Consider the following 27,534-nt stretch of genomic DNA (forward strand, 5'->3'; position numbering starts at 1 on the left):
AGAAGCAGAACTTTTCAAAAGAAATAAGTAACAAGGTAATTTTCTTACCTTGTTCTTGTGCATGAACAGTAATCCAAGCCATACATAGCACGATGAAATGAGGAAGTAGTTTCCTATGAAAGAGAAAAAACAATTGTCGGACATTTACAACCTCTAAACCATATAAAATCTAAAATGAACTCTAAAGCAAGGCTAATTTTAAATTAATATTCTAATTCTAATTTTGATCAAAGGCTCTGAATTCGAGTTCCAGTTTTATGATTTACTATGTAATCTGATCGCACTTTATTGCTCTATGCCTCTGGTTCTTCACATGTTAATCCTATTTCATAGTTTTTTTACAGATTAACTGAAAAAGTTTATGTAAAGCACATAAAACAGTATGTAGCACATAAGAATTCAACAAATGCAAACTAGTGTAGGTGATATTATAGTTGTTATTATCATATATTATGGTAACTTACCATACATATAATTCATGTAAAGTAACAAAAATTATACTAAATAGTGCAATTATGTCAACTATAGTGACTATAAATTGAGGGAATCACCTAATTATTTGTGTAGATTAATGTTTATTTGTGAAAGCCCTTTGAATATCATATTTAAGTCATTTGTTCAAAATTCTGATTCTTTGGTTCTGAAATTAGCAATGGCCTGTAGATGTCAACCTTGAGCACTTTGACTGATAATTATGAGCACACTATGCAATCACTACAAATAAAAATATTTATTCATATTGATTACCTAAGAAAAAATATTGTGATATTTTAGTATAACCAAACTTTGTGTAATTTTGTTGAATATTCTTAATAATTGGCTATATTTACCTCCCAGATGAAAATTATACATAATTTTTGGAAAGTGAGAATAGTTGTGTTGAACACAATCTTCATTAACTAATTCTTGCTAATTTAGACTCTGCTTCTATTTTTTATTTGAACTCAAAGGCTCTCCATGTGTCATCTTTGTGAAATTTTGTTCCTCAAAGAGTGATTGCAAAGTCCCATAAATGTTCAACTTCCTGGTGTATTTTTCTATTTATTACCAATAAAATGTTTTTGCTTTTATCAAATAGTATACTTACTGTAAGAAAGATAATCTTTTTATAAAGCTTAAGGCAACAATGTAAAATTACACTGTTCTTGATATAATGAAACACAAATTTGTATTAAAATGGTACTTTTCATTTTTTGTAAATAAAAATGAAATATATATGACAAAGTTTTGATAGAATACTTAACAATTACCACTAACTCTACAAAAAAAGCAACTAAATCATGATGGAAATTTTAACTGATAGAGTTGAACCATATATCTTAATGAAGCCTATAAAACATTCTCATATGTGAAGTTATTCATTTACATCAAAAGTTCCCAAATGTTAATTTGCCAAAGGACCACCTAAGGTGCTTGTGAAAAATGAAGATTCTGGGCCCCACTACAAGATTATGACTCAAAAATTTGCACTGGAGCTCTAGAATGTATGCATTTTACTTTGGTCATTGTAGTTACAGATTATGTGTATCCCAGACAGAGGGAAAAAATTAGAACATTAATTATATTTACTCTCAGATAATACATATAAACAGACATTTTTGCTTACATTACATATTTGATTTTATGATATGACACGATATTATCTGAAATTTTAAATCCTTCTCTACTGCACTAGGTCAGTAGTTTTCAAACTTTATTGTACATCAGAATCGCTTGGAAAGCTTGTGAAAAGTTTCTGGGCCTTAACTGCAGAGCTTCTGACTCAGTAGGTCTAAGGTGAGGCTCAAGAATTTGCATTTATTACAAATTCCCATTTGATGCTGACGCTGCTGATTGGAGAGCCAATTCTGAGGACCACACATTAGAATAGGCAATACTCAAGAAATGATAGAATGCTCACCTGTTTTGTGTTTTGTTTTGTTTTGTTTTGTTTTTTAACCTAGGCTCCACACTGAAATCAGCTGTGGAGTTTTTAAAAACTACTGATATGTTTCTTTAGCTTGTCTTTCCTTCAGTATTATCCCCTCCTAGAGAGATTCTGATTTTAGTATGTCCATGGAACATGCATTTTTAAACCCTTATCATGTCATTCTAATGTGCAAACAAGATTAAGGAACATTGTATGAGATTAAAATGATCTCACTATATAACAGAAGTAAATATACTCAGACATTTAACAAATTGGGCAACTTCCTAAAACTTCAACAATATGATAACATTTAATTAAGGCTTAAATATAACCTATGATATTGTTATCTGAGGATTTCTAACAAAGTACGAAACACTCTGCATGTATCTGGCCTGCTAACCGCATTCTGAGTTTGACATCAACCACAGTGCAAACATGACCAGACCAAGAGATGATAAAAACCTAAAGGAGACCAAGCAGAACAGATAACTAAAGATCATACTTAGAACATTTAAGAGACTAATAACCATCTCACGTGTGTCCCCTAAATGATTCTTAAAAAGCTATTCAACTTCCTGTTCATCTGAATGGCCCAACTTACTTTAGAGGAATACCAGGGACCTTTTTCTTTAGGATAGCCATGCAATCCTTAGGATTATAATGTATATCTTCAGGCTACTGATACTCATTCGTACATAGATTCACTTTACAATAGTAAGAAGCATTTTTAAGATATTGTAAATAGAGAATTTTTTAATCAGTTTGTGGTTTTCTTTTAGACCAACTGAAAGGTATGAACTAATCCTTGTTTCTCTCTGCAGCTCTACTTTGAGCTACTTCTTCTCTAGAATGTGTGCTCTGACCAACTTTCTTTCAGGCCCTCAAGTACACTGTGCTGTCTCACTTCTGAGCCTTTTAATGTTCCCTGTTTAGAAAAGTCCATGACCTTTCTACATAGGTTTCAGTCTACATTTTGTTTCCTTTAGTTCGCCTTTCCTTCCAGTATTGTCTCTTCCTGCCCTCACCACCTTCCCAGGACTGTTAAATGCCCTTCCTGTATATACCCTTATCTCATTTTGTTAGACATACTCCCTAGTCTGGGTACAACTGGAAGATGGCAGTGGTGTCTCTGCACACCCCTTGTATCCCTACTGTCTAGAACTATGCTGGGCACATAAGTGCAACTCAGTAAACATTGATTGAATGAATGACTGCATGTTAAGCTTTTGTGAGAATGAAAATGAAATGGTCTTTATTTCACCTTTCACTTAGAGATACAAATTCTAAAATGTCATAGTTGCAAGGCATACTAAGGAAACTAAATAAAATTTATTTTCTTGTTCAGCTTCACAGATTACCAACCAGAATGTCTAAACAATACTCTAAATTCCTTTACATGAATTATATTTTCCCTCCCTGACACATCACTTTACTTAAACACTTGAAAACAAAGGTAACTAAGCAATTTTTAAAAATAGAATTCTGTGCAACTAGGAAGAGGTTTATACTGAAACTTGTTGTTGTTGTTGTTATTGTTGTACAAACCCTCTAATTACCATGAGAGTCTGCCTGGGGTATTTTTTGATATATGTTAAATCAATATATCTAACACTGGCTTTGGGTTTTAATTATCTTTTATTAAACCCAAAGTCACATTAGTCAACCTACTTAAAAGCAGCCCTGTCAAAGAAAATGTAAGAATTCAGTTTTAAAATATAAATGTTTTTGAGTGACTAATCAGAACTATGACTCTAAAAAGCTGCTCCCGCTCTTGCAAACGGGTCACCACAGAAAGCTGGTGGAAAATGAAAACCTCAGGGTTTTCATTAGGACTCGTAAGGTTTAATTCAGTGGTCTGACATTATCATCAACTAATCAGCTGCCTCTTCCAAGTCCTTCCCCCTTTCCCAAGGGTTGGCTTTTTTTGAAAATTGGATTTTTTTTCTAGAAACATTTTCTCTGCCCAATCCTACCTTTTCCCTGTTTTGCATGTGTGCGGTTGGAGCTGTGAAATTTTACAATCTGATATGATTATGAATTACCCTTAATTCTTAATTCTCTGCAGCCCATCCCCACGGGCTCTGCAATGGAACAAGTTGGATCATGAGCTATCCGAAGGCTGCAAGGGCCCTGGCTGACAGGCCCTGTGAGACCAGCGCCTTCACCCAGAATCTGCTCCACAAGAGTTCTTTCCCCATCCACGCGGTGTGCTTTTTCCTCAGAAGTTCCTCCGGTGTAATCGGTTCTATTTAGTTTCTCTGCCTCCCTCCCCCCAATCATCTGGACCCAATTTACAAACCCCAAACTGCCCAAGAATTTATGCAAGGCCTTTTCTGGGAGCGTCTGGAAGGGAAGTGTAAACCAGACAAGACAGAGGCCAGGAGCCCAAGATGTGCTTTCATCTACGAGGTCGGCCACGGCTACTAAGGGGAGTGCTAGTCAGCGACGTAGGCCTCGAGAGGTGGGAGCGGCAGGAAGGGTACCACGTGGGGCCCGCAGCCAGAGAGGAGGTGGGGACGCACTGGGCCTCTTCTGGGGTACCCGAGTCCCTTGGCACGGCCAAGGGTGGGCGAGAGATGCGCCCAGACCCCCGCAGGATGGCCTTTTCCCCGCCCCTCACAGTCCAGGAGGATCCTCACTGGGGGCTTTATCAAGAAAAGTGGTTCTGCCCGGGAGCCCGAGGGACCTGCAGGAGCTGCTCTGGGAGACCACATCTGGGTCTTCCGGCCCGACGAAAGCCGCCTGCAGAGTTTCGAAAGTGAGGAGCTTTCCCGTTTCCCCGGGCCGGGTGGGTGCGGGAGGTGTGGGCAGGCGGGCTGCAGAGAAGCCCGCGGCGGAGCGTGCGCAGGTCGGGGAGGGCGGAGGGGCGCAGCCCCAGCAGCCCGGCAGCACGCGGCTGGGAAGCACATGTGCACACAAACACCGCCGCGAGGCGGTCTCTCCCACACCCCGCCTCCGCCCGCCCTGAGCTGACCGCCGTACTTCTGCCCTGCCCGCCTCCCACCTCCTCTCCCGAGGGGCAGATTCTGCGCAGAAACCACCGCAACTGCGTTCGCCCCTCTCGCTCCTGCGGGCCAGAAGCAAACTTGTGTGACCACCGAGCACTGCCACGGCTGGAGGCCCACGTGTGGAACCCACGGGGACCAGGGCACCAGCCCAGCCGGGAGCGCGCACCCCCTCTTCGCTCGTTCCCCCGTGGGGTGGGGGCAGGGTTGGCGCCCGCAGGGGAGGGGGTGCCGCCTCGGGCCCGCCCAACCCTCCCCAGGAGGGTCAGCCCGCCTCCGCGCCTGCCACCCCCCTTGTCGCCATTTCCCCGCTGACAGGCCAGTGACCCGGGCGCAGCGCGTTCGCGGGCCTCTAACCAGAGGCGATGGGGTCCGGACCCCTAGTGGAGCAGCGCCCGGCGTCCGAGGCTCTGCAGGCGCCCTCTTTCCCCACCCGTAACCCCGCCCCGCGCCGGCGCCCAGTGGTCCCGGCTGCAGGCACCGAGCCCAGGGGACTGCTAGCGTTTTAGCAATCGCAGGCGGAACGCCCTGAGGAACACCGCGGGAAAGCAGGACTTCAGCCGGGACCCTGCGGGAGGAGACGGGTAGGAGGGCACGGGGGCGGGGCCGAGGACGTCGGGACGCCCGCTAGTGAACTTCTGCTCCCGAGCTGCCGCATCGCTTTAGCGTGAACTGTCTGAGCCCCGCGGGCGCGAGGTTTCCCTTCACCGTGTTTTACAAATTGAGAAGACAGCAGGAGGATGCACGGCGGCTCGCCCGCTCTCAACGTCAAAAAGTGCCCCGGAGCGGACCTCAACTCTCCAGCCCTTCGGCGGATGCAGGGGGCGGACTGAGGGCTTGGTCTGGTGCCCGGGCGGGTGGGCTACTTACGTTTTTGCGGTGGGGGAGACCTTTCCACTCCTTGTCCTGTGGGCTCCTAAATGCATTTGTATGCATTTGTCCGTGCAGCAAAGCGGTCACGGAAAACAGAAGCCAGCTCCCAACTGTGAAGGGTGCAGGTACTGTCCATGAAAAAGGAGGAAAAAAAAAAAAATCACATGAAAACCGTGCTCCAAACCCACAAGAAAAAAAAAAAAAAAAAAAGGCGGAGGAGATAGCACCCGAAGGGAGGACAGAGAGGCTTCCTGCTGCCTAGCTCGGTAACGGACAAGCTGGGGTTGCGTCCCCCGGGAGCGTGGCCGAGGAGGAGGAGGAGGAGGAGGAGGAGGAGGCTTCGCCGGAGCGCGGCCCTCAGGTTCACTCGCGGTTCCCAGGCGACTCCGTGACTCCAGTGGAGTCCTCAGCTGTGAGCCTGGCAGGAGAAAGGGGGAAAGCGGGGGACGGGGATGGGGTGGGGTGGGGAGGGGTGGGGAGGAAGTCCTTGGAATCCGCTCGTCCCCGAACGTTTGTCAAACAAGCGCACACACCCACTTCGGAAATCGGTCGGTGCGAGGGGCCCGGTGGCGACTGCAGACGCTCGGCGTCGACTGCCGCCGGCTGCCTCGCCTGGAAGAAGAGCCCAGCAAATCCGGCCGGTGTTAAATTTCACCGCTCTCTGACTTGCAATGACATCAGCAAACAGTGTACACCTCCCCTCTGCCCCGGCACCTTCCCCACCCCGCGGCCCGCGCCCCTGTCCGCCCCGCGTCGGTGGCCGAGAGGCGCCCCCGGGCTCTGCATGCTCTCCCTTCCCACTGCCGAGGTGGCGGACGGGGTCCTTCTTCCTCAGTGTCCACGTGCCATTGCCCTGCGCCGCGGCCCCCAAATTCATGTTTTCCTCCTGCGAGTCTCCGGTCCCCAATCTTTATCTCTGTGTCTTCGCGCGCACCTCCTGAATCTCCTTAGGGAACCTTTCATTCTTCTCCGACCTGACCTTTTGCTTCCTTTCCAGATACCCTTGAGGACCAAATCGCCTTATGAACTGTGACGGTTCTCGTTTCCTCCTTTACTCCTCTTCACTCTTTCCTTTCAGTCGGCCCTCTTACTACGATTTTTCTCTTCAATAACCCACCTTGCCGCCTGCCTTCTCAGGCCCTTTATCTGCTTAGGAGCATCAATCAGGGCTCCGCAGTCATGCATGGACCAGCGAACACACTGCGGCCTTAACAACTCGAATACTTCCCAAAAGTTGAAACAAATTTCCACTTGGCATAAGTCCCTATCTCTCCACTGAGAAGTGTACCTACTGATTTTTTTTCAAAAACCAAGAAAACAAAACTGAAGGTCTAATTTTATCTTTCTTGCTAACAAGCCTAGAAATTCCAAGAGACCTGATATCTATTGCTTTACTCATCATTGTATTTTTAGTACCTAAAATACTACCTGACATGTCTGTTAAATGAATTGGTGACTGCTGTATATTACTAAGTATCATTTCTCCAAATTTTCCTTGTCTGTGCTGTGTGTCATCCATAACTCACGGCTGTTCCACATGCTGAAAGGAATCCCACATTACACACATATTATAAAGGTCAAAGTGATCATGTTCATGAATGAAATGTTTGATAGGATTCTCAAGCCTGATAATTATTTTACTACAAGATGATAGAATGTAATTCATTTTCTCCCTCAATTTTTCAACTTTTTATTGATTTTACATTTTTGAAAGTTGCATTTATAAAAAAATTCCAAAACAGTACAGAATTCTTGTGTACTCTCCCCAGCTTCCTCTAATGTTAGCATCTTGACCAAATTACAGTGGCATTTAACACAGGTACAACACTAGTACCTAATCTATAAAGCTTATTCAGATTTTGTCAATATTCCTAGTAATATCCTTTGACTGGTCCAGAATCTTACCCAGCATCCTACTGTTTCATTAGTTGATTAATATGATTAATTAAATTGTTATATCTCCTTAGTCTCCTCCCACCTGTGACAATCTTGTCTTCTTTTGTCTTTGATTTCCTCTACTTTTTTGAAGAGCACTGGGCAGTCATTTTGTCGAAGGGTCTTCACTTTGCATTTATGTGATGTAGTCTCATGATTATATGCAGTTTGCGTACTGGGGGCAAACATATTACTGAAGTGATGTTGTAGCCTTCTCAAGGCATGGTCTTGGTATAGAGGATGTTGGCATGAATATCACCAGTGATGTTAATTAACTTGAATCACACAGGTACCCACCTCACAGATCTCACCACTATAGAGTCTCTCCTCAATCTTTGTAATGAAGTCCTCCTAGAAATCCAGGGCAGTGGGAAATTCTGAAGGAAGATGGTCATTCTTAAGAGATCTTCAACGGTTTCTTTGGCTTTTGTATTCTGGTCAACTAAAAGAGGACAGGTAACTTGGCTTCATGGAAACAGTAACTGATATTTTAGCAGTTCTTAAATAACTCACTTAATTTCTAACTTCATTTCTCCACCAGTTACTTAAGGACTAAAATATGTATATTTGAGACAGGGTCTCACTGTGTAGTCTAGGCCAGCCTTAAACTATGTAGCCCAAGCTGGCCTTGAACTTTCAGTGATCCTTCTGCCTTAGACTGCCAATTATGTGCCACTATGCCTAGTTTTAAAATATTTTTTCTAATCACTATACTGGGGCTGAAAATTGTATGAAACAGAGTTATCACAGGTTTTTTGAGTATAGATTATTTGCTAGTTAGAGGTAATGGAGCCCCTATGATATAGAAGATGCTAAAAAGCACATATAGGCTCAGGCAATTTCTATTCAGGAAAGAAGGCATTTGCCCAGTAAAAGGTAAGCAACAGTAAGGATTAAATACTACTGACATTATATAATAATAGAGATTGGAATGGGTCAAATTGGTTGATACAGATAAGAGAACTTGGGATTTAGCAAGATCATGTAAAACAAAGAGGATTAATATAGGTGGAGAGGAGAAAGATAGTGTATAAGTAAACAGAGTAGATGACTAATAGCAAACAGACTAGGAGAAAGATTTGAATTACATTCAGGGGAGAAACAGCAGATTCATCAGATTGGCTTAGAGGTCTGCCTATTGGAACAAAGGCTGAGAGCCAACTATGGGAGTCCCTACTCCTATAGGCAATAGGAAATGAATTGAAAACTGCCAAACTGATAAATGATTATGCTTCAAAATTTCATTTTGAGAAGATTTGTCAGCATTACTACCAAGACTGAAAAGAAGATAAGTTAGATGTAGATGTTGAGATAATATTAATACAGTATTTTGAACTATAAGATAAACTGGGAAAAGGGACTCTTTGGTAAAATGAATCGAGATTTGATAACTGGTTAGACTAAGGGAGAAAACATAGATAAAATGGCAAACCTGAATGATAAAGAAATTTCTATGTTGATCAATGTCAAATGGGAAGACAGATAATTTAGTTTGAGACATTGTGTTTGTGATCATGGTAAGACATTCTTTTGGAACTATCCAAAGAGCTTTTGGAGTTGGAAGCTAGCATTCAGGACAGAGGCTGGAGGTAGAATTTTAGATTTCGTCATCATCTACACAGAATGGTATTTGAAACCGTGACAATGGCGTATATTTTCAAAGAATAGACTTTGAAAATAGAGAAGAAAGTCAAGGATATAAATTTAGGCTTCAGAAAGATGAAGAAACTGCAGAACTAAAGGAGATAGAACAAGAAACATAGTAGTATAAAATAATAGTATAGCAGCTCAAAATATAATATGGCAAATGCTTTATATGCTTATTATAATGCAGTATTGTTTTGAGTAGTATGTATATATCCTCTTAATAAATCCTGTTAAGTATTGTTATCTTCATTATACATAAAAGAAAATTACGGCAGAAAACATTAAATTGCCCAAGATTATAAGACAGGTAAACAAGATTTAAGCCAATTCAGATTGCCCTAAAGGAAGTCCATGCTCTCAACAATTCATTCCCCTCCCTCCCTCCCTTCCTTCCTTCCCTCTTTCCTTCCTTCTTTCTTTCCTTATCTCTCCCCATTTCTTTTCAAAAGGATTTTAAGACATGAGGCTACTGAAATAGAATACAACCATTCTGCCATAAATCATTATGGGGATGTAAGATTCAGTAGGAAAGGTAGCATTTTATGAATCTGTAAAAATATCTTTTTAAAAATAAATAATGCTGAAATAATTAGTCAAGAGAAAAATAGCCTTTGCTTCTTAATGCTGAAAAAAACAAGGTAAATTCCAAATATATTAATGAGCTCTAAAAATATTAAACTTTGTGAAGATTTAGAAGTAAATATGTATGAAAATGTATCTCTTTAGAAGTAAGGAAGACTCTTTAAAGCATAAAAATAGGACAAAATAAATTTATATTTATTATATTTTATTTTCATTAATTTATTTATTTATCAAATATTTACATTGTATTCCAGGCACCATACTACGAGCTGGAGAAAAAAGCAATTACCAGACTCATGTCTGCTGTTGAAAACACTTGGCTCCAGGAAAACTGGGACAATTGGTCACTTTCTGAACTTGATCATTTTCCAAGAGTTCAGGTCATGTTTTTTATTTTTTAATGTAGAATATCAGGATCTTTAATATGTGAAGATTTCTTATAAAACAATAGGAAAATGAAGATAGAAGTGTAGAAAATGGGCACAGGGAAAATCCAACTTACATAAGAAGAAATAAGATTGGCTCCAAATATATTAAAAATATTTAACCAACTCAATTCAAAAGATGCAAATTAATATAAACTCTCATTTAAAAAATAAGCAAATGACAAAAAATTATAATATTCCATGTCGAAGAGGACATAATGAAGTAGATACTCTTGTAATAAGTACTGAAGGGAAATTTGCCAATATGGATCAAGAGACTTAAAAATGATACACTCACTGTTTTCAATGATTTGGGTTCTAGAAATGTACTTTAAGAAAATAATAACTAAAATTTTCCATGAAAACATATATACAGTAAATCCTTGGATTGCAAGCAGCTTGTTCTGCAAGTGTTCTGCAAGACAAGCAAACATTTCTAATAAATTTGAACTTGATGAACAAGTGATGTCTTGTTGGTAGTAGTACATGAAACTGAACATCACGTGATCTCAACTGAGCCAACTGGTCTTCCCTCTTTCTCTGTCTCTTTCTGTCTCACTGTCTCTCTGTCTCTCTGTCTCTCTCTTTCTCTTTGTCTCTCTGTCTTATGAGTGGTCATCTCTCAACAGCCAGAGGTTATGGAGAAGATCTGGTCTGTAGTACAGGAGGAGGAAAAGGCAGAGGAACCTTTCACTGTGACTGAGATTAGGAAGATGCATAAAATGTGAGAAACAGTGCAAAATTTTGTAGAAGAGTATCACCTGAGTAAGGCTGTAGCAGTGCCAGTGATTAATCTGTTCAACAAAAATGCAATGTCACATTTTATGAAATCTTTAAAAGGAAGCTAAAGCAATAGGATAAGTTCCTTGTTAAAATTTTATAGAAATAAAAAGATTCCATTGAGCCACTAGATAGTAGTGATTCTGTTAGCGATAGTGAAAGTCATTGTACATAATAAACCTCCTCTCTTGTCTCCCTCACATCAGCCACAAAGATTTTTAAAGGAAAGTCCAGGTTAATTTGTTTACCTTTCTTTGTATTTTGTATTGTCTTTTTTATTTTGTATTATAGTATTATAATCATTGTTAAATGAATAATTTTGGGTTATGGAACAAGTCATCTGAATTTCTATTATTTCTTATAATGGAATGAATTGTGCTCACAAACCAAGGTTTGACTGATAAGGATGATCATCACAGTATTATTATTTCTAAATAAATTATAGTATATGAATATATTATTGTGCAACATGAAAAAATACTTTGAAAGATGTTTTCTAATGGAAAAATAGGAACAAAAATCTTTGTAAATAGGGAGGAATGGAGGGGTTGAAGGGAGGGCTGGGCAAGGGTGAAAAATAAGAACCAAGAGAGACTATGTAAAGGTGCAAATTTCCAATGATGAATGTCATTATATCGTATACCTAAAATGTACCAATGATTAGAATGAATAATCGAAAATGTAAAATAGGAAAAAAAGGTCCAAAGGGGTAGGGGTAGTGGGAGGGGCAGGGGAAAGGAAAGAAGGGAAAGGAAAAATGGTGAGAAATGGAAAAAGTGGAAATAAAGTCTTCGTAAATAGGGAAGGGTGGAGGGCGTGAAAGGAGGGCTAGGAATGGGGAAAAATGAGAACCAAGATGCATTATGTAAAGGTACAATTCCCAATGAGAAATGTAATTGTGTTGTATACCTACAATGTACCAATAAAAGAATTTAATTAAAAAAACCCAAACAAACAAAAAAAGAAAGATATTTTCTAACAGAAAAACTCTTACAATATATTAAATGAAAACTAATAACTGAGAAGTTGTATAGAGTACAACATGTTTATGGGAGTATATAGTATATATTCTGTACCTGAGTATATAGACAGAAAGGAAATATACCAAAATATAAATAATACATAAAAATAATTTTGAGTAATGAAATTAGCAATGATGATTTATATTTTATCTTTTATTTTGCTGTTTTTATTTTCCTCAATAGATATATAGTATTTACATAAATCAGAAAAGAAAATAAGTTTCAAGACTGAGGGAAATAGGTTGGGCTCCTGATACATGGAAAAAAAAGAGTATATACATGGGTTAGAATAACTAACATGGTGAATATTCTAGGGAAGATACAAAAAGTCATTGATATTAATAAGTGGATTGAAATGTTTTGATAGTTAAAGAAAGAGAAAGATCTGTAAGCAGAGCTCAGCTATAGAAAAATCAAATAGGTAGATATATACACACTTGTTTAATCATGGCAGAGGAGAAAAACTCTACATTTTAATGTTATGTTGAAAGTTTACCTTCAAAAATATCCTTATTTTTTTTTTCTCCACAATGTGTTAAAGCAAGTTGGAGCCGTCTACTGGCATAGTCTTCTAGGAAAGGTAGAATTTATATTTAAAGCTATAAAATGACAGGATTACATGTCTCCATTCAGAAATGGAGGTTTTCATATTGAGTGTCCAATAACTAATTTAGTACTGAATACTGATTTTCACAGCATCATATAGTATAAAAGGAAAGATTATTCTCTTACTAATGAAAAGAACTGGCCAAGTGGAAGTGGACTACAAAACATTTACTGTCATCTGAAACAGCTAGTATCTACTTGAGTACTTGAAGTGAGTAGCCTGAGGTAAGAATATAGTAAGGGAAAAGTCAATATTTTGAATTTCAAATTAAAGGAAGGATAAATATAATCCTTTTCCTTTTAGAAAGTATTTGAATAATTGTTGTCATTTGGAATTAATAAGAGGCCAAATAAAATGTCATGCTTCTCTCGTGTTTCATTATATCTTTGGTTCTTTTATAATAAGAATTTTTCCCCATTTTTGATTAGCTCTACAATTTACCAACAGTTTGTGGCAAGTATTTTAGTGTATTTTATATGAATACTAACAAAATCCTACCAACATTAACAGAGAACCTAATTTATAGAAACCAGTGATACAATAACGTCATCAGATGTCATATAAGAACTGATGGATAGTTACCTGCTTTTGGTGATACATAAGAACTGTAAATCATGGTTCTCTCTATCAGCATTTTTAGTTAAAATTCTTCTCACCTTACCTACTAAGAAAATTCATTATGGAACATTTATATATTATCTTTTCTAACAATTTCAAAGTACATACAGCCTACATCCTTTTTAAAAAAAGAAAGACTACTGGTAATAGTATTTTTGAGGTGTAGCAGTGAAAGAAACTTTTCCATATTTTGGAATAAAATTCTTGCAACAATAGGGGGAATATTATGAAAGATCATAAAAACATCTGGTTTTCTAAGGAAGAGGAGGAAAACTTAATTTGCACAGGCCAGTCTCTGAAATTAATAGGGAGTCAATGAAAGCCTACAGATCCTGTCACATGATTGCAGGGCTTGGTATAAATGAGAAAGAGAATATTCATTTCTGCCTGTGGTGGTTAAACTTAATTGTCAATTTGATTGGCCTGGGAGTTGCCTAAGGATTTATTAAAGCACACTTCTGGGTGTGTCGTGGTGGGTCCTGGGATTGTAACCTTGGTGTGACAATTCTGGTCCCTGGCCCCTTCCTCTCTGGCACTGCTCCCCACCAACTGAAGCTTCAAGGATTTAATTTACTTTTCCAAGGTTACACAGAAAATAAATCGTAGAGCTTGAATTCTAGTTCAAGTCCATTAATTTCTGAAATTCATACTCTTTAGAATCCCATGATTCTTAATCTTTCAAGTGCACGTAAGTCAGGAGATGCTTTTTACAATTAAAGATTCTTGAATCTGGTGCTAGAGATTTTGACTGAGCATGTTTGAAGTGAACTTTGGAATCTGCATTTTTAAGATACTTAAATAATTGTGATGCAGATATTCTACTGATCATATATTAATATGTTAAGTCATTCCTGATTTAGTTGTCAGTGCAATACTTATTGACTCCCTGTGATACTTCTTCGGGAGTAAATGTTCTTGTTCATTATACAGAGTCCGCCAAAAAATAGATACACACTTCAGGAAAAGAAAAACCTGTATAAATATTTTAATACTAAATTTATTGAGACATCAGGGGATTAATACAATTTACTTTTAGCCTCTACAATTACAAGAGGTGCTCAAAGTGGTGGCCATTTGCTTCCAGACATTTTTAGTATGGTGAACTGCTGCTTGAGTAACCTTGGTCACTGAGATTGCTGCACATGCATTTTCAATTTTTTCTTTAGGAGCCGGAAGCATAGTGGGTTTTCTGTGATATACAACATCCTCTAGGGTCTCCCATATGATGGTAACACCATCTGTTGAAGAAATATCATACTATTTTTCTTTTCCTGAAGTGTGTATACATGTTTTTTGGTTGACTCTATGTACTTGGGAAGAATATGTATGATTTAATTGAAATTCCATGCTTAATTTCATGAGTGAATGAAATAGTGAATAACTAAGGAGTGGCATATCTACTATGCACCAGGCCAGTGTTCTAAGACCAAGGGTTATGCTGATGTGGGTATACTTATTAGTCTAATGGAGCTTCTAACTTCTAGAAGCAAACTCTAATAAGAAAAAAACAACAGGTATAGATGATAGAAATAATGTAGAAAAAGTTGGTAACATAGGACAGTTAGTAAGTACACTACACAATTCAAGAATGAGTAGATACTTACCATAAAGAACAGCCAAACCAGTCAGGGCACGGGTGGCAGTGTGGGCTGAAACATGGAGAAAGCATGAGGGTATGAAAGGCACTGGCACTGTTCTTGGCTAAAATATAGAGATGAGGCTATAAAGAGCATGGAGAGTCTTTCAGGACTCGGCCTAGCTTCCTCTTCTACATATTAGACTATAACAATGTGAAGAATTCTTTTATATTAATACAAATGGCCTTGATGTCTTAGAAAGTGATAAAACATTTGAGAGAAATATGTTTACATTTCTCTCAGTCTGTTGTATGGGTCCTGAAAGTTCTAAGATTTCTCTTTGTGTTTAGAATACACTGCACGTTGGTTAGAGACACAGACATTGTTAAAGTTACAAAGGATTCTTACTCTGCCCCTAAGAGCCAGTGCAGTTTTGTTCCAATAACAGAAAGGATGCTTTAGCTGGTGACTTTGAGAAAGTAATGAAAAGAACCATAAGAAACAACTTAATACTCCCTTTGGGAAGAGAACTGTACATGCTTTGTCACATAGTTAACACATGTTTATATACAATAGATTGCAAATAGTAAAATATCTCAATCCCTTACCCCTGCTCCCTATCTTTTACTACCAAACTTTGTAGACTTTTCTTAGCTTCTACTGTTTCCAGTGTTTAGGCTGGGATCTGTTTTTCCATTGTTATGAGCCTTTTGTTTCAGTCTTCTCTGAATTTACTCAGATGTGTATTCAAAAGAGTTGACAGAATGATCTTTTCTTGGTTTGCCTGGTCAGAGACTTAGTGAGTACCACACTGTGTGTGTTTTCTGTTTTTCATGTAGATGCCCAAGGTTTTCACGGTGGTTTGGACCATGTGGTAATGGAAGGGTGATTCTGAATTTTGGTAGAAAATGAGACATATTGATTAGAACTACACCTGAATACCTGTGTTCTCCTTACCCTTAGACAGCAACACAGCCTTGATGCATTTTGCACAATACTAAGACTACTGTTAAATCTCACCTAACTACATTCATTTTGAGAAAATCTCAAGGTTATCCAATTCAATCATTCCACACTTCACACTTACTGTATCTTATCTTGCCTAATTTAAAAAAAAAAAAGAAAAACTGAAATGACCAGGAACTAAGAGGAGCCCAGTGTCTGTTAATGACTTATTTCTGTCTCTCTGTTCTGTTTCTCATTCTTTCTGTACAGTGTCTCACATTTCTAGTTATCTAACATAGATTCATATTGTTCATTTGTGACATGAACTAAACAGAGGGTACTACCCAATTTGAAGTCACTTTTCTTTCACTGAGAACCATAATCTGTTTAAAGATAAGACCTACAGAAATAGAAAAATCTGAATGCAAATGTCAAACAAGATAAAATAAAAGGAAAATATATGTATGGTAGATAGTCCCAATAGTTACTCTGATTTGTTATTTTGGTTTGCCCTTCAAGCAAATGTGTGTGTGTGTGTGGGTAAAGTTTTTAAAAAATTAAGATATGACCATAAGAATGTTTGCTACAGTGGGCTTGATGGCTAGTTAAATGTTACAGTGGTGGCATTCATACGGCTGGAATTCACAATCTGTCAGCATTTCCATTTAAAACTCTTTCTGAATGAATTCCAAAAGCTACACCTTTACCAGAGAGTCCATTAATTTAAAAAATTATACATATAATTATTATATATAATACATATTTTAAAAGTGATAATATATAATAATATATTTTGAAAGTGATACTTTGGAATTTCCCTTTGAAATTTTAAGAAATTCCTCCCTTGATTCCCTCTTTGCATTGAAAAATAACTCCTAAAAACGATGGCTTCTGACATCTTCTAATTCCTTTAAACTTTCTTCTCTAACCTTTGTGTACACACAGGATGTACTCTCAGTCATACATTTCTCCACAGTTTTCAACATTAGGTAACAACAGTGTGCAGTGCGATCCTCAGCACCTCAAACATCTGTTGGCATGTTGCAGCATGCTAGAGATGGGAGAAAAACTAATTGTGGATGAACTCTCTAGAGAAATATCATTTACAAAACTTTTAGTGTGTTTCCACCCCAATTCCTTTATGGAATTATTATGTAGAGCCGTTTTATGGGAATAATCAGTATGTCAGAAGTGAAAGGAAAGTTTCTATCCAGATTTACTTTTCTTGAATCTCCCCTGGCAATTTCCCTCACCTCTTATAGGATATAATTCTATCCCAAAGTGTTCAGAAAAAAGTTTAATTTTATATCTTATAATTAGAGTAAAATACTGTTCTAGATGTACATAAATAGAATAATTTTTAAATAATACTTTGAAGATATGCCAACAGATGTTTGAGGTCATATTGCACACTAAACGTTATCTCCTCATGTTAAAAAAAATGTATTGAGAAGTGTACTGAGAGCACACTGTCTGTACGTAAAGGTAAAGAAGAAATTTGAAAAGAGTCATATAAGAAATATATTACTAGACTTCTGACTCCTCTGCGCTCCCCACTACCACTACTGTTCCCCCGAGTCACATCTTCCAGCATTCAAAAGAATTTTAAAACAATTTTCTTTTTCAGTATATGTAGAATTAATATTTGCTTAAAGGCTGTTATAAAAGAGTACAGTAATGGTTATAATATTCCTTTCCCCATTGAAGACAAATTCTTGGGTTTTTAGCTTTCAACATTCACTGTTTCTCTGGTCAATCTGTCCAGGACTTCTCTGAGGCTCACCGAGGCTTTTGGAAAGAGCTCTCCCAGTTTAGATCCCTCTGTGCCGGTGGATCTGTCTGTCACAATTGTTTCCTGGCAGACCTGAAAATAAGAAGACCATGTGATTAGTAACAAGAATCAGTACAACTGTGCTTGATTCCATTGGCTTTCATCCAATAAGGAACAGGAATCTAAATGATTATATTTGACCTTCTTATGCTCTAAAATAAGATTTCCTGCATGGTCATAATTTTATTCATTCAAAGATCTCAAAGGCTTTCAGATTGGCAACAATTTCCAACATGAAATTTTCTAAATTTGTCCTTTGAATTGCACCTTCTAAAATTATTTTTCTTGACATGCAATTCTTTACTCTAACATTTACTATGATATAGTACAGCTCTCTTTGTTCAAGCAGAAATTGAAACTTGCAGTATCCATGTGAACTAATCACATAGCGCTCTTTTCCTGTCTTTTGTTTTGTTTTATGTTTGCAGACAGATTATTACACCAAGAATTTTTCCTGTGGACCTATCATGTATTTGCATGTGTGAGGTAAAACACATGCACAGGTTTAGAACCAATTTCTTTCTCTTTCATTGCTATTGATACTTACTTCACCGATATTTGCATTCATTGATATTTACTTCAAGTCTATATATTCAGCTCCTGCTTCCACTTTTTAATTTAGGAAGTAAATCGACTGAAAGGCATTAGTTGGATAATATACAAATCAATTCTCTCTTGAGGAAATTTTAGTTATTTTGAAAGACTCTGTAATGCTTTCTTAAATTAATAGATTTAAATTATTAAAGGAATAATTTGTGTCAGTATTGACCAGATTAATAAAAATATAGAAACACCTTGATGTTTAAACTGCTCCCAAATTAGGGATTTAGAGTGGTTAGCTGCCCATTGTAATTGCTGATCATTTTCTTCTCAGGCTGTTTTGGTTTTTTAAATATACAGTGGTTATGTTGTTGTCCTGTAGCCTAGGACTACAATATATTATGGAATACATATTCAAGGGGAAACTATTTCAGATTTAAATAGTGCCAGCCCAAAAGTATGGAGCATTACTTTGCTTAAAGAAATACTAAATGTGGATAGAAAATACTGAGGGAATACATGAAATGGAAAGAATTAGAGTATGCTTTCAAGAGTAACCAGACTAATTCTAGGAGAGATGGATGTACTTCCTAAAAATCTTTGGTTTTAGACTTTGGTTTGAATAAAATGCAAGAGAAACATTATTGGACAATGGTAACTAAGATGAACTTTTCCCCAATCAGCATTTGTTACAAAAGAAGGCATGTGAATGGAAGGATTTAATCTCATATACCAAATTGCATAAATAATTATTTCTTTTAGATAAAAGTTAGATAGTATTTAAACATGAATATCTGATTTATGTGGAATCCTTCTTTTAAATGTATTGTGATATTAAATACACTTGTGTAAATAATGGGTGATAGTTTTAATATTATGTTATATGAAACTTATGACAGATTCTATGATTCTTTACTTTTTTTATTCATTAAGTTTATTGGTATATTTTAGCTATACAATATGATGACATTCATCATTGGGAGTTTGTACCTTTACATGATACATCTTTGTTCTTATTTTTTTTTCCTATTCCTCTGCCCTCCCTTCAACCCCTCCACCCTTCCCTAGTTACAAAGACTTTGTTTCCCATTTTTTCTTTTTTGCATAGTTTTTCCTTTCGCTTCTTTCCTTTTCCCTACCCCCCTCACTTCCCCTTCCCCTTAAGAACTTTTCTTCCTGCTTCACGTTATCTATCATACATTTTCAATCCTCCTTACTTTTGTTTTAAGAATCAGTGAAATCATGTAAGAATTTTAGGAAATCTATAGGAATGCATAAGTCCCCCTATTAGGTGAGAAACTCAATGCTCTTTTTGTGAAACTACACATCTCTAGATAGATATATAGCTTATAGCTGAAAAAGTTCATGCACATTTATAGTCAAGGCAGTAGAGTGATCTTAGCTCAATATGGAATCAAATCCTAGGTTTGCCATTTAGAAGCCATGGGACCTCAAGCGCACACTGTTTTCTTTCAGCTTTAGTTTCTCTGTTTGAAAAAATAAAGATAATGCTACCATGTTCGTAGCAGTTCCTGTGGAGATTAAATGAAATACTCCACGTAAGATACCAAACAGTTCTTGACTCATAGCACCTGCTCAATATATGTTACTGTCCTCCAGTCATGCTTTAAAATGTGCAGTTTGGGGCCGGGGATTTAGCTCAGTGGTTCCACCACTTGCCTTGCAAGCATAAGGACCCGAGTTCAATCCCAGGTACAAAAATAATAATAATAATAAAATAGGATTAAAATGTGCAGTTTAGATAATGAAATAGACTTAAAGACAAAGTTACAGTTACAAACTTACTGAATAGCAGTGACATTACAAATACAGATCTTTCTAATAATGATGACAACAACAACAGTAGTGACATCATAATTACTTTCACTGTCATTAGGTACTATATTTCATGGTAATTGGTTGATGACACTTCCACATTTAAACAAAAAACTTCAAGAAGTACATAATAAGGAAGTTGAATCCCAGCATTGTGCCACAATAAAGAAATTATTTTAAGTCTTGTACATTAAATAATAAAAGTCTTTCTTCCTTCTCATTTAACTTTACTCATTTGGCACTCTTATAAAGGCTACATTGCAGGCAGGGAATAAAAGCTATCCTCCGAGAGGAAAAAGGCTGTCTCCCTTGCCGCAAGGTCCAAACTCAGGACAACCAGCAACAGCCCTGTTGTCATTTGGAAACAAAACAAAACAAATGCTGCAATTACTTAAGCTATCAGTTTAAATCCAGATGTATTTGCCTCCAAACCTTTCCAAGTGGTAACAATTATTGGTTTTATTGTTCCTGACTTGCCACCAATAAAGACCTGTATTTTTATCCTTATAACTGAATGTGTATTTACATAGCTAGCTTACATGTAAACAAGCATGTTCAGGAATCTTAGAGTTTGTGTTTGTCTCAGGTTCAGCCATTTCACCAGGTATTGGTACTCAGGAGCTCCATGTGCCAGGAGAAATTATTTCAGTAACATAGGTACTACTAAATACTAATGACTGAATGTGTCTAAAACAGTCAGGAAAAGAAAACCCTTCATTCCCTTTATTGATTTCAATATTTTGGAAAACTTAAGAATACTGACAACGTTCATACAAGATAGAGTATGTTTCTTTATAAATGAATCAATGTTGATCCATGGTAAGGTTTTAAAGAGGTTTATCAAAATGATCTCTTTCTCCCCCATCACACATACACACATACACACACACACACTAACATATGCACACTATCACCACCACCATCACCAACACCACCCCATACACATAGACACAGACACACACACATGCATGCACATGTGCACACACATGTAGTTCTGACCACATAAAGCTACTTTGAATCATGAAAAACAAGCTCTGAACAGACTGACTTAATTTCCTTTTTGGACAGTTTGGCAAAACTGGTGAATCAAAGGCATGTATATAAATATAGAGTATCTGGATTTTAGCAAGGTCTTTGACTAGATTTTTATGATACTCATATGGAGAAAGTTGAGAGATATATTTTTAGATAACACTGTAAGCCAAAGAATACTAATCTTTCTACAGATGTTGATTAATGAATAGATGTGAGTCTGCATAAGTATCTTTTAGCACACATAGAGTGCTGATGTTGACCATTTCCAAGTCGAAATGTTTTAAGTTCTTCAAGTTCTTGGACGAGGGTTGAGAATGCTGATCAAATTACAAATGATATACTGCTGAGATTAGCCTGAGTGACCCACTTGTTATGGACAAACATATTCATGTGAGGTACCTGTGAGGCAGCCATCTGTATATGCCTGGTTGGTGGTTGAATGTTTTGTCCTGGAGCTCAGCATTACAGGGGAGGAGAATCTTGAAACCATAGATTGTCAATGTCTGAAACTAGAAAAGTATGTTGATTTCTGAAGAACACCAAAATCTTTGGGCCTGGGAGAGGAAGAGGAGCTCCCAAGGAAGAGCAAAAAACAATATGCACAATGGTGAAATCTATAGTGATATGATTTCAGCTCAATAGAAGAATAACTTAATAAAAATTACAGCTGTCAAAAAAAAAAAAATGGGGGAAATCCTTTCATCGGGAGTTCCTAGTCCCTGGAGTTTTTGCCAGAAATGGGATAAGCACTTGTCTGGATATCGCAGGAGATGATCTATTCCCCAGGGAAGATTTTGTTTCCATGCTAAGAATACATTTCTTAATAAAAAGCAAAACATAATGCCTCATCAGAAAACAAGATGAATTAACAAAATCCTGGGGGTTCTTTACTTGTTTAATACTTGAAGTTTCTAGGGCTGATTAAATTCATTAAGGAGAAATACATGACCCATTTTTTTAGTTTTCCAAGTCAAAGGCCAGGCATATCCCACTCAGAAATTGCTGAAAATATTTTGGGACTATAAGCCAAAATTGTAACTGTTATTCTTGTATAGATAATGCTTGCTGAAAGCCTCAGATTTAATAGCCAAAATACTTTGGTTCCAGTAAGATGAGTAAGAGAACTTGCCAGCACTTTGGAAGACAACTGTCCCTATGTCCAAGGAAGGCTCTGTGTATTACAATTTAATTTATAATTATTAAATATGAATATGGGAATGTAATGAATAAAGAAAAAGATGAATAAGAAAATAAACCAGAATTGCTCTTGCTCTCTATCCCAAATCAAAAAGTTTACAGAATTTCAGGGAAATGGAAAGCATCAAGTAAAATCTCTCCAAAGAGCAAGTTGATAAATATTCAATACTCTGGCTGGAAAGAGAGAGCAACCGTTGTCTCTGAGTCTTTTATTTGGTTCCGTAACTCATAATTAGGCCCACCTGCCTCAATATGCTGACTGACAGCACAGCTGCCTTCCCTCAGACAGGGTCAGCTGTAGAGACCCACCAGATGTGGAAGAAGTTCAGATCATCAGTTAATGTAATCTTATTGCTGGTCTCCAAGGAATGGTAACTGGCTTTCCAAACAAATGTGAATAGTCTGGGAATCATATCAATAGTCCACACTTAGGCAAAGCAGCTTGGGAATGAAGGTACAGTAGTAGTTCTTGTCTCAAAGTCTCAATTATTCATTTTTGTAAGCTCCAAATCCATGTAGAATGAGAAATTGAGGTTTCAGTAAAAACTGTACCAGTCTGATATCCTTCTTTCAGTGTTAGACAATGAGAATTTGAATCCTGAATTGTATTTCTTTCATATACTAGCTGTATATGCTTAAATATCTTTGCTTCAGTTTTCTTGTATGTTTAATAAAATTATTGTGAGGGTTAAATGAGTTATAATTCATAGAGTACTTAGAATTGCTCAACACATGTATGCAGGATATGGTGGGTTTCTGTCTACATGGATTAAAAGAAGTCTTCAGACCAACTGATGTTATTGCTAAGCAGGCGATGGAAGAGGATCAAGGGTACTTAACAAATTAACCTTTGGTTCAAAATCAAAATAGATCACCTCACTCATTGAACTGTAGTGTGATCACCTTTTCACATCCATTCTCCAGGGCCTGGGGTCTCCAGGCTTTTCCTGATGAGGAACTGTTCATGTAGATTCTAAAATCTACACCAAGCTGACCTATGTGGAGGTCCTTGAGTTCCAGGTGATGAGAAGGTTGCTAAGAGTTGATATCATCTAACTCATTCACTTATGTTTTTAACTAAAGCACCTTTCTATTCTAAGCTATCACCATCATTATCAAATCATGGAAGTTTAGAGCTGAAAGGCATATTTGATTATTACTAAATCTAACCATATATATATATACATGTATAATTTGTTCAATATTTCTAAATAAATTAGTGATAGAGGACTACAATCCACCCCTTCTGGTCCAGTTCTCTCATACTTTTTTGTCTAAGAGATTTCTTAGACTCTTAAAATGTGGAAGACATTGAAAGTGAAAACATGAATTAAACAGTCTCAACCCTAATAATCTTAGAGTCTAGTCCTTTTCCTAATCTAGCCACTTAAGAAAAATTTCAAAATAGGTCTTATTTTTATATTTCATTATTTTTGAAACATAACTCAACTTGTGACATTTAAATAACAATTTCCAAACAAAATTGTCACATGTTATTTAAATGTTTTCCAACCATGCATGTGTGAATGTATAAATATGATTTTAAAATAAGTATTAAAGTCTATTGAGTTAGTGAATAATAAGAAAAAAATTACTGTTAGATGCCTAGACATTATTATCTAAACTTGGATGAATTGAGTTTTCTGCAAATCAAATATGAAATCATCAACTCAAGATGATTAGAAAAAAATGATGTAATAAAATCAACTTTTAGATAGATATAGTATATTGAATTTCCTGGTAATCTTCAAATGTTTGCTTAGGAATGGCCACAGTAATTGGACTGAAAGGTAATGAAGTACCATAACAATTTGTAGAAATAGTATTTCTAAATACTTATAAATCCCCCCACTCTCTACATTACTTAGAGAAAGAAATGACTTTACAGAAGAAAGCTTCATTTTAACAAAGCACTCCAGTATTTTCCTTGCTACAAAATAACCCACCTTGTTCCAACATAGAGAATTCTACTTGTGAAAAATTCAGAAATACAGGAAAACTTTATTAACTCTTTCAGCACTAACCACTGTTGTTAATTCAGAGAAGTTTTCTTCTTGTTGAAAGATGATAATAATCAATGTCTACTAAAAATGAACAAAAAATCTGGTAACTAGCAGCAAGCAGTTACACATAGAAAGTATGAAAGATGCTAATAGTGATATTGTTCTATTCACTTAATATAGTTAAAATTCATCATCATATATGCACAAATTATTTCTCCATATTATTTTACCTTCACATATTCTCTTTGAATTGCAAAAAGTAGATACATATAGAATTGATTTTGACCCTTCCTAGTAATTTTAGAAATAAAACCAAAGAAATAGTAAAGAAAATATTTCCTTCCAAAGCAACTTGCCAAAAACTTGAGAACTTCCTTCCATCTTTCTTCCCTCTTTCCTTCCTTCCATCTTCCTTCCCTCTTTCCTTCCTTCCTTCTTTCCTTCCTTCCTTTCTTCCTCCCCTCCTCCCTCTTTCCCTCCCTCCCTTTCTCTCTCTCTCCCTCCCTTTCTTTCTGAGTGAATAAGCACCTAATTGAGTGATGAAACTATTTCTCTTCTTTTCATCCATAAGTATTACCTCTTGGCTACAGTAGACAGATATATAACTGTGCCACACACAGTGTTCAAGTGAATTACAACCACAAATATGACAGAATTGAAAGAACATGAACAATAATGATGAATATATCTGGGTGTTCCTGTGGGCTAAGGAATCAAAGCAAAAACTTAGCATTATATACCATTGTACAATACTGAGCCATTACAATTTCACTAGAAGTTTCAGTTAAAGGACAATTGAGGATTAGATTGTAATATCCTTTTGGCAATTATTGAAGAGTAGCCACTGGAAAATAAAAATTACACCACGTTCACTTCTGCATAACTTCAGAGCAGGTTCTTGCTTGTATCCAACATATTCCTTACAGGAAGTTTACATCTCAGGGAATGCAGTCTTGAACCAACAGTCCACAATGATTTGTATCCTCTGTCTTCCCTGCCATAGGCTGTATAGATGCATAATAATACATATTGATTTAAATTAATCTTGGTTACATAAAGACAAACAGCAAAGTAGTATGATTTGGCCTCAAGGTTACAAAAGATGAAAATAATTCATAATATTTTAACACCTTTAAGTTAGCTTAACAACCATTAGATGCTAGACTACTCTAACTCCTGTGTTTTGTTGAATTATTTAAACTGTTGCTTAACTCAGTGCCCAATTACATGTGTTTGGAAAATTTGTTATTGAATGGAAAAGATACCTCTTTCAGTAACTTTGGCACAGGGGACTCTAAAGAAAGATACCATATTGGTGCTCCAACACCTTCAGTCAAAACTGCCCAGTAAACTGGCTTCTCACTTTAGCATAGAAGTAGATGTTTACCAACTTTGAATCATGAAATTTAGCATCATCACTTACTACATACTTAGCTGTGTGATGATGGACAACCTACTTAACATCTCTGTCTCAGTTTTCTCATTTGTAAAATGAGAGTGATAACCATACTGACTTCATAGGATTATTATAAAGATTAAAAGATCAATACCATTACTTGTGTACTGGACATAGTAAGATCTCAATTTATAGTTATTATCGTAATTGTTATCAGTACTGAATCATTTTAAGAAGAAACATTAATAAGAATGACCACATTTGTAGATGTCAAACAGTAAAAACCCATACTTTGATTTTTAACCAAAAATATGATTATAAACCAAGTTTTTCTTCTAGACTAATTAATTAGTTCTTCTATAAACAAGTATTTTTAAATCCTTGTGACCTCTTCTCATGACTGAAGAAATATATAGATACATTTATTTACCTAATAACTATAGTTGGCTGAACTACATCCTCTAGAAAGCTATATTGAAGTCCTGACCTCCATTACCTGTGAATGTGACCTTATTTGGAAATACTGTAGGTGTTTTAGGTGGCTAGTTAGCATGAGGTCATATTGGATTAGAGTAGGCCCTAAATCCAATGACTGGTATCTTTACACAGGAAACAAGAGGGAAGTTCTGATACAGAGACACAGACACACAAGGAAGAGAATTGTCTGAAGCTGGAGACAGAAACTGGAATGATGCAGCTGCCTGCCAAGGAATGACAAGGAACATAGAAAACCACCAAAGCCAGGAAGAAGGAGAAACTTTCCCAGAGAATATGGCCCAACCATCACCCTGATTCTAGATTCTAAGTTACCAGAACTCTGAGAGTAAATTTCTGTTGTTTTAAGCCACAATGTTTGAGGTACTAGGAAACTAATATAATAATTTAAGAAGAGGGAGGTCATTTTGTCCATTTTCAAAAGTTTATTGTGAAACAGAGCTTCAAAAATATCTTCAGTTGGATTTGTTTAAAATATATGGTTTGTAGGCAGGAACTTCACACTTCATTTTCCATTTAAACAATTTTGGAGGAGAATGATATTTATAAACTATGGAAAGACAACTACAGGAAGAGATGTTTTAAACATGGGGCTATGTTGAAGTAATGTTCCTGATCTTGAAGGAGTGTGAGTTACATTCTAATACACTGGGAGTTCTTTATAATGTTTTCCAAGAGACTAGATTTTTGAACTCTTTGTGCAGGAAACTATTACATGGGGGAAAATACAGCTTTGTGGGTCTCTGGCTGTAACTTATAAGTGTTATGTATGAGAAAACATTGAAATTTGGGGAAGGGGGAGACTATAACAAAATAATCTTGTGCTATGTTCCAAAATGTCAAACTGTGAGGAATGTTAATCCAAATTCATTCTTCTTTGATTGCTTGTATTCACATTTCTGGAGTTGATTTTACTTGCATTAAACAGAATCATTATTTAAACACAAAGCCTTTTAACCAAAAAGCATGCAATGCTTCTTGATATACCCCAGTTCTACTTAGAAGATAGAGGACATGGGACTAGTTCTATAAACAACACACACTAAGGTCTTTAAGTGGGAGGTTCATTAAAGACAGGGTCTCACTGTGTTGCCCAAGCTGATCTTGAACACTAGGAGCTCAAGTGATACTTCTGCCTCAGCCTCCTGAGCAGCTGGAAATGCAGGTATATGCAACCACACTTAACTCTTCACTGATTTTTTTTTCCATTGGTTCTTAAAAGGATTGTTTGAGCTAAGATATACAAAGAAGATTATGAAATTTCTAGCATTAATAG

The 27,534-nt window shown here is 37.0% G+C and overlaps 2 protein-coding genes across 5 annotated transcripts in view; one reads left to right on the forward strand and one right to left on the reverse strand.

Annotated features, from left to right (window-relative positions):
* Positions 1–6,415, reverse strand: part of Col24a1 (collagen type XXIV alpha 1 chain) — a 313,236-nt gene extending 306,821 nt beyond the window's left edge. For 2 of the 4 annotated variants that reach the window (XM_021255434.2, XM_004841343.4), the window contains exons 1-3: positions 6,321–6,410; positions 5,785–5,915; positions 49–113 (exon numbers count right to left, since the gene is read on the reverse strand). In XM_021255434.2, the coding sequence (XP_021111093.1) occupies positions 49–113; positions 5,785–5,840 (121 nt within the window). In that variant the 5' untranslated portion in view covers positions 5,841–5,915; positions 6,321–6,410. Of the gene's footprint in view, positions 1–48; positions 114–5,784; positions 5,916–6,320 lie in introns of all 4 variants that reach the window. The other 2 variants (XM_021255435.2, XM_087213018.1) reach the window with 2 other exon arrangements.
* LOC147827631 (uncharacterized) lies at positions 4,111–27,465 on the forward strand. The gene is made up of 2 exons (XM_087213019.1): positions 4,111–4,667; positions 26,373–27,465. Exons 1-2 carry the CDS (start codon positions 4,300–4,302, stop codon positions 26,476–26,478), a joined length of 474 nt encoding a protein of 157 aa, XP_087069145.1. The 5' UTR covers positions 4,111–4,299; the 3' UTR covers positions 26,479–27,465.
* The last annotated feature ends 69 nt before the right edge of the window (positions 27,466–27,534 follow it).

Source organism: Heterocephalus glaber, unplaced genomic scaffold (assembly GCF_053883595.1).
Source record: "Heterocephalus glaber isolate CG9 unplaced genomic scaffold, H.glaber_assembly_v1.0 deba00001442, whole genome shotgun sequence".
Classification (NCBI taxonomy): Eukaryota; Metazoa; Chordata; class Mammalia; order Rodentia; family Bathyergidae; genus Heterocephalus; species Heterocephalus glaber.

Bases quoted from the DNA above. Each gene is read 5' to 3' on its own strand.
- LOC147827631 (XM_087213019.1), top strand. From the start codon at position 4,300: ATGTGCTTTCATCTACGAGGTCGGCCACGGCTACTAAGGGGAGTGCTA. The intron at 4,668-26,372 runs GTGAGGAGCTTT...ATCTTTACACAG, and splicing joins CCGCCTGCAGAGTTTCGAAA to GAAACAAGAGGGAAGTTCTG.